Source organism: Montipora capricornis, chromosome 2 (genome assembly GCF_036669925.1).
Source record: "Montipora capricornis isolate CH-2021 chromosome 2, ASM3666992v2, whole genome shotgun sequence".
In the NCBI taxonomy this organism is placed as follows: Eukaryota; Metazoa; Cnidaria; class Anthozoa; order Scleractinia; family Acroporidae; genus Montipora; species Montipora capricornis.
Window position 1 is genome coordinate 38,262,731 of NC_090884.1, and position 7,500 is coordinate 38,270,230.

The following is a 7,500-nucleotide window of genomic DNA, read 5'->3' on the forward strand; positions in this document are numbered from 1 at the left end:
AGTATTCGTGTAAATTGTGCCTAAAATTCAAGAAAGACAAAGCAAGGAATTGAAATACGTGAATCATACAAAACCGACAAAATAGTCTTGCTAAAAATATCGAATAAAGAACTCTGCCAGGCCCGCCCCCCCCCCCCCCCCCCCCCCCCCCCGCTTCATGCAAACGGTCATGGAAAAATAAAGTCGGCGTTCACAAGTTGACCTTGTATTGAGAGAGAAAGGAAGGTACGCTATGAATGAATGTCACGTAGAACAAACAACCTGTTGAATCAACTTATAAGTATTTATAAAATTCACATTGCAGCACCGAGAAAATAGCCTGAGCGAGAGCTAATACTGAACAAAATAAGTACGCAGACTGTTGCCTGTTTCGTGAAAGTTTAAAAAAAAAACGAGATGTCCATCAAATGGCACCGACCGTTTGTGAATGGGAAGATTACTGCATCTATACATAATGTTTCATCACCATCCATTTGTACACCTGACCGGCAATAGTAGGACACTGTAATATGGATTACTTACAACATAAGCAGAACTGTTGCAAGCATCTCCTTGGTAACAAGCAAGTGGTGAACATACGCCCGCGTATGATTTGTACAGCAGTAACAGGTGCAGCCATTCACGAGTGGAGAAAAATCACAGCTAAACCTAAATAAAACCAGATACTCATTATTAAACAAAAGTCTTCAACAAAATTCATATTCGACTGAGACAAATGATCCTCGCACTTTGCTGGACAATTTAAGCAATTGTCACTTTGAAATAGAAGACCTTAGACAGCAATGACCGGAACCAGATTGCTGTTCCGCTGTGGCCAGCGTTTTCGTTAAAACAATGGTTTGCTGGGGGTGCTCAGTCTCGCGGGCTCAGAAAACCTGGTTGTGGTCATTGTTATTTAAGGTTTTTCCTTTTAAATAAACCTGACTCCAGGTGGCTCCAACGGGATTCGAACCCATGCCCTCTGGGATGCCGGTGCAATGCTCTACCAGCCACACAGTTGGGAGCAGATCGATTTGTTGCGCTCGTGCGTTCCCGTGAAGGACTTGATGAAACCGTCTGCGTAGCATTTCTCGCGTAAGGAAACATCTTTCTGCGGATACTACGCAGACACTAGTTCATGCATTCATAACTTGTAAACTGGGTAGCTGCAGCGCATTTCTTTATGGCCTACCACAGTATCTAATCAAAAAGCCTCAGTCTGTTCAAAATTGTGCAGCCAGACTACTTGGAGTGGTAGTGGTAGCGGTGGTGGAGCGGTAGTGGTAGTGGTAGTAGTAGCAGTAGTAGTAGTAGTAGCAGTAGCAGTAGCAGTAGCAGAAGTAAATATTGCTTTGAATTTTACGTTTGAAAGCCAGGTCAAAGAAACCGCTAATTCGCAAGGAAACAAGGAGAATACTAAAATGACGACCATTTTGAAATAAGGCGTATAGGGTCGTAAGACGAATCGCTCAAAGACAACTAGTCCATAGTTATTCCATATCAAAATTGATGTCTCCTAGCATGTCTCCTCAAGACAGACAAAGTCGTCTCTGCCTCTGATTTTAAAAAGGCTACAGCAGATGGCAGCATTTCATCTAGTAAACAAACTCCAACGAAACTGATTACTCCGAATCTCTACCGATAAAATTTTGGCATGCATTAAAAGTGAGTCCCCAGTTTCCATCTGAATTCCAGAACCCAACATTTAAAGGATTGTCAAAATACTCAGAGAAATAGAAACCTGCCTTGAATGATTAACATCTATCTCATGCATTGTCCCTTTGTCTCCGTTTTCGTGAAACGAGTGATTCCATTCATCGAGGAAATACTTGTTTTCTTGTTCCTCTGTTTCTTGAACAGTTGGTGAATACGTAAGCTCTGGTCTAAATCTCTTTTTGCTCCAATTAATATCCAAAGCGCACCCGCGCTCCGCTACTTGACACGGATATATAAAAACTGTTAAAGAACAATACTATACGATGTAGCGGTTTACACGTGAGTCCTACAAAGCTCAGTTTTCACGTCTTGGAAAATTCCCAGGAGATAAGGGACTTCAGTGTTTCCCGATCGTCGAGTATCTACCCACTTAACAAAAGTGGAAATCTGAGACAACCCCAATCGCCTTGGATGGTCGCAGACATCAAATAAAAACGGGAATGTTGCTATTTTCGCAACACATCTTGGATCTCTTCAATGGTCGACGATTACTGCCGAGGTAAGAAAACGGTTTGGGGATATCGACGACAATTTATGCCGTTACTCATCCTCTTAATTGCTCTGTTCCAATCCCCCAGTCCCCGTTCAACAACCTAACTTGGCGATGCGTCTGGCAGTTTCCTGAAATTTCACAAAAACATCATCGGGAATGATGGAGAAAATCAAAAAAGCCTCGAACGCTACTTAGAAAGGAAAAAAAAGAAGTCAAAAATGGGGAAATGAGTAGCCTGTTCAAAAGGTCTGATCAACGTTAGTTTTTTCGTTCTTCGAGCAAATAAAAACGAGTGCCATTGGCTGTGATACCCTAGAAGTTGATCTGGTCGAGATTTAGATCTAGACCTTCGATTTAGATCTTCATCTTAGCAAACTATTTACATTCTCAAAAACCAAACTTTGACTTGATTTGCGTTAATTGTTAATTTCCAGTGTCCCCAATTACTGTTCTAGCGCTAGAACGACTATACACTTAACTAAAGGTCCTTTCCTGTCTTTTTTTTTTTTTTTTTTTTTTACTTTTTGGACTAACAAGACGACCATGCCAGCTGCATGAACGTGAAATCACTCGCAACTTTCTAACAATCAACCCTCTGTATTGGGAGTCACTCGACTGGCAGGAGTTGCCAATGGAAACACACAAATTCCATGCAAAGATTGGAGGATACGATGAATCAAAAAGGTCGATTCCACACTCTACAGCAAGCAATACTTCCTCTAAAAAAAAATAAAACAACATGAATAAAAAGGTAATTTTTTTTTTTTGCGAAAGTCAATTTTCTCTGCTTGCCGTGAAAAGATCTGTACAGAAAGATAAAAAGGATGAAAAGGGAAACGATATGAGTAATGGGTAACGTTCGTGATTAAAAATGTCTAATCGAGAATGGATTGAGACCCATATACACACCCCAGGTCCTACTCTTCTAGACTTTCTATCTCCAGTCCTTATCATAAAGCCCTTCGCCAAATTGGCAAAGAAATTCTTGATTCCTCTGCAGCCCTAATTAGAGTTTAGGGAGCCTTGTGAGAAACAACAAATAACGCCTTTTGGAAAGACGCAAGGACTTCACGACAAGCGCAAACAAAGTTGCAGCAAATTATTCCTGTCAAAAGGTTAAATTGAAAGAGTAAAGTAAAGTAACCATGCATATTTAATGTCAATAACTCGTACCAGTAATTCAACTGACAAACCTGAGGTCGACGGTGCGCTCATTTTACTCCCCCCTCTCCATCAGTGCTCCGCTTTACGGGTATTTAAAGCTACTTAAGGGTATTTAAAGCTACTTAAGCTACACTGAAAGGGAAGAAGTCGGAACAAGGATGCGAGATCCGGGAAGCGAACTCAGCACCTCTTGCACCAAGGCAGCGTACAAACCGACTGTGCCATTACCTATTGCATAATATCAATATTTTATCCGTGCAATAGTTAATGCTGGACTAACGTTATAGCTATCTACACTTACCAGGAGTCCCTATACCATGGATCAGACGAGGCTTTTCATTCGGTAGGACTTCCTGATAAAAATGCAAGCGATATAAATTTAACATTCAGTTCACTGAATGAAGGAAACTTTGGTCGCGATCAACTAATTAACAATTATTCGCCGAAGGCGAAGTGATTATCGGTGAATATTCACCGAGACGAAGTCGAGGTGAATATTCACCTATAATTACTGAGCCTGAGGCGAATAATTGCTTTAGTATAAATACACAGGTGATTATTTCAAAAAAGAGAAAAAAAAAATTTCAACGCGAAATCATCTTCACTTACAGTGGCAAAACGACTACTGGCAGCCATTTTGTCCGTCGAGGTGATTATCGGCTGATAATCCGAGATAGCGAGCCAATGAGAGGGCGCGATTTTGTATCATCACCTGTGTATTTATACCGGTTAAGACTGACGTGGCTGAAGTTTCTCAACCAGTAAGGAAAGACCACAAAATAAACGCAGCTAACACTACCTATTGCTTCAAATCATTTCGATAAACTTCGCGGAAGACATGCCACATGTCGACCTCTAATTATACAATGAGCGGACCGTGAGGTTCGGAAGCGAGCGAACATGTCGCAAGCAATTCTCGTTCCCAGATGCCATCGTTTTTCTTAGCCGGTGGATCCTTTGCATGAGAAAACGATGGGCTCTCGCCTCTGGAGACATAGGAAATTCAAATTTCTTCAATAGACCTTATTCACGATAGCCGCCATGTTGGATTTGCCGTTATTATGCAAATTAATTAGCTACACAATTCTGAGGGGGCAAACAACACAAGGTCGAGAGGTTATAACGAACATCTTAGCCACACAGATGACTTGTTTCACGTTCATTGAATGTTTATCACCTAAGGAGTAAAATAGAATGTTTACACAAGTTACTTTGATGTTTTTTTAGCGAAAATTGAGCAGATAACAAAGTAGAAAGTCAAAAGGTCGGAGGCAATCAAAAGATATAAAATTGTTGTAAAAGGTACTTAATTCTAAATTCGAAAATGTACTTTTAGCAATGTTAATTCAATATTTAGACGAGCCGATTTTCCGCAATTTGCATTTATTCCAATGTTTGCCCCCAGCATAACACACGGCTAATTTGCATGACAATTTGAAAACCAACATGGCGGCTATCGTGAATAAGGGCTATTGGTTAGCTAGGGAACAATGTAACAATGGCCGATGTAGCGCAGCCGCTTATTTCCCTTGCGTAAACGAAAAACCTTTAAGGGAAGTGGTCAAAACTACTACACTCGAACAGGACCCACCAAACCACAAAATAGATGGTGGTGTCTGCCTGCACCCCCCTTGCTTAACGTCAAAAGATGGTGTCTATATTGCATAGCCACCCCTCTATCCAGCAGTAAAAAATTACAGTGAGATTCAAACCTCACTTTTCTTGTTTGTCTAGTAATGCCGACTCTTGCTAGCTGAATATTCCTGTGTCAACTCAAATTTAAAAGCCAATAAAATGTTGTCGGTAATGTTCATGTGATAAGTTTGAAGATAGGTGGTGTGTTTGGGAACCCCCCTACCCCAAAGGTGGGTCCTGTTCGAGTATAGTAGTTTTGACCAGTTCCCTAATAACAATGGCCACAACCAGGTTTTCTGAGCCCGCGAGACTGAGCACCCCCAGGAAACCATTGTTTTAACGAAAACCGCTGGTCAGCAATCTGGTTCTGGTCATTGCTATCTAAGGTCTTTCTTCGTAAACAAGCAGTGGAGGAGGAGGGTCGGGGGGGTCCGGACCCCCTCTTCCCTGACCGAATTTTTTTTTTACTACTTGTTTGAGTCTAAAATTCTCACATCTGCAGGATCGCCTATTATTACTCAACTGGTTGACTTGTTTTTTGATGGAGAGCAATTCTATTTTGCCACTAATCTGAAACAAGTTTCTGTAGCATTTTTCTGAGTCAAGGTTTGGACCCCCCTATCAAAAATTCCTGGATCCGCCCCTGAGTTACAAGCGATGCCATTTTTGACGGTCGATGCCATTCTTAGAAACCAAGCCTTTTTATTTGGTAAGCTTTCAGTAAATTATTAGGGTTAGCTTCATTTAAATACTTTAAAATTGCCAAGATGTTATTGTTGTTTCAGTAGCGTAGTGGTTCATTGAACCGAGTTCAACATCGTTCCATCAACGTTCTCTAATTTTTTTTCTAAGGTTTTTTCTGTTTTTTTTTTTTAATTGTAAGTGACATATGCTGCTAATCTGGTCCTAGATTAAATATTTTTTTCCTCATTTGCAAACGACAAAGTCTCGTCCAAATGGCTTCGCTTGTTTACGAAAGGGAAAATTGCGGCGCAGCCGGTCGGTAAAATGATCAGCGTGTCTTTGCTTAAAACAACAATATTCCTTATTGCTTCTTTCTGTTCGACACGAAGGGGCACGTTCTGGAAGTTGAGGCCACTTAAGGACGTTCGTGCCAATTGTTTCTGCGCATCCTTACTGCGCACGCAAATGCACACGCCACGTCATACACGAGCGCGCGCACTAAGCAATAAAATGAGAAATGATAGGGCAAAAGGCCATTGCTATAGCTTTGCCTGGATTTAACGGTCTTGGACGTTCGGTGACCCCTATTTTTCTTTCCAGAAACGGATTTTATTTACAATTATCTCCACGTTGTCCAAAAACGAACAAAAAATCAATGTGGGAAGTTAAAAAAATTTCAAGATTTCTGCTCACGGGACATCAAATCCTGCCATCTTGCGGCTGCAAGGCGCGTGAAACTGTGGTCGCTAAATGCGAACTTGATCTTTAAGGAACCTCACCAGTTGACTTAATTCACTTAATAAGTCCACTTAAACAATATTTGGCAGAGAAGATTTCACTTCAAAGATTTAATTGCAATATATTTGGGTTTACAGACACTGGCCTTATTCGCTAACAAAGCCTGATTTTGTCACATTTTGGGTGTTTTTCCGGGCATGTTCTCTCCAAAACGAAGTCGGTGACCCCCCCATTTTTTTTACATTTCTGACATAACTAACTCATTATCTTACAGTGGTAAAGGTTTCAGAAAAAAATCAATGTTGAAAAATTTGGAGACTCTTCGAATGTAACGCTTCTGAGCGCCGCCGCCGTTTAGTACTATTGACGACTCATATATGACGAGCCCTTCGTTTTCTCGTGCGAAGGCCCCACCGGCTAAGAGAAACAATGGGATCTCGAAACGAGAATGGTCGCAAGCTGACACAACCGTCAGAAAGTATGCCCAAGTTCGCAGATCTGGTAAAAAATGTGGATCAGCCAAATGGAACGGAAGGAAGGCGAAAAAATGAAAGAGAACGCAACCAAATGAAAATGTTTTATTCTGTTAAAACACAGCATTTAAAACAGTGGAACCACGCACTTTTAACGAACTACTGAGAAAACGTTTACTTATAGTACTTGTCATATCTTGTTAGGGTATGTATCTAAACGTAAAGTGTAATAAAGTACGTTTTTATGATAGTAAAATATATTTCCCTCCACACAATTGCCCTGGCTCGAGAGGTTAAGATATGGGGGGTTCCCACGAATGGCAAGACAAGAGAGGTGCTGAGTATAGTGAGCAGCGTCAACCTCCACAAGGGGAGGATGGAGGGCGATACTCAAAAGATGATTCGCACTGGGCTACACGTACGTTGTAGGTGCCGCAAAATTACTGATACATCAATGTGTGGGGCGAAGCCGCAATGCTCCACGCTACTAGCGTGCGCTCACGGTATGATGGGAGTGGAAGAAAAACTCCAGCCTGACAAGTGCGACGGGCTAACTACTGTAGGTATACAGTAATAATAACAGTGAGAAAAATTGGCCAAATTATTAATTTAAGCAAT

General features: G+C 41.3%; 1 protein-coding gene across 1 annotated transcript in view; it reads right to left on the bottom strand.

The window, feature by feature from the left end:
- LOC138020813 (queuine tRNA-ribosyltransferase accessory subunit 2-like) overlaps window positions 1-7,500 on the bottom strand; it is a 37,518-nt gene that overhangs the window by 1,012 nt on the left and 29,006 nt on the right. Inside the window, exons 7-11 of the mRNA XM_068867738.1 lie at window positions 3,654-3,705; window positions 2,830-2,907; window positions 1,725-1,911; window positions 523-648; window positions 1-20 (exon numbers count right to left, since the gene is read on the bottom strand). The exon at window positions 1-20 is cut by the window's left edge and continues 1,012 nt beyond it. Coding sequence (XP_068723839.1) covers window positions 1-20; window positions 523-648; window positions 1,725-1,911; window positions 2,830-2,907; window positions 3,654-3,705 — 463 coding nt within the window. The remainder of the gene's footprint in view (window positions 21-522; window positions 649-1,724; window positions 1,912-2,829; window positions 2,908-3,653; window positions 3,706-7,500) is intronic.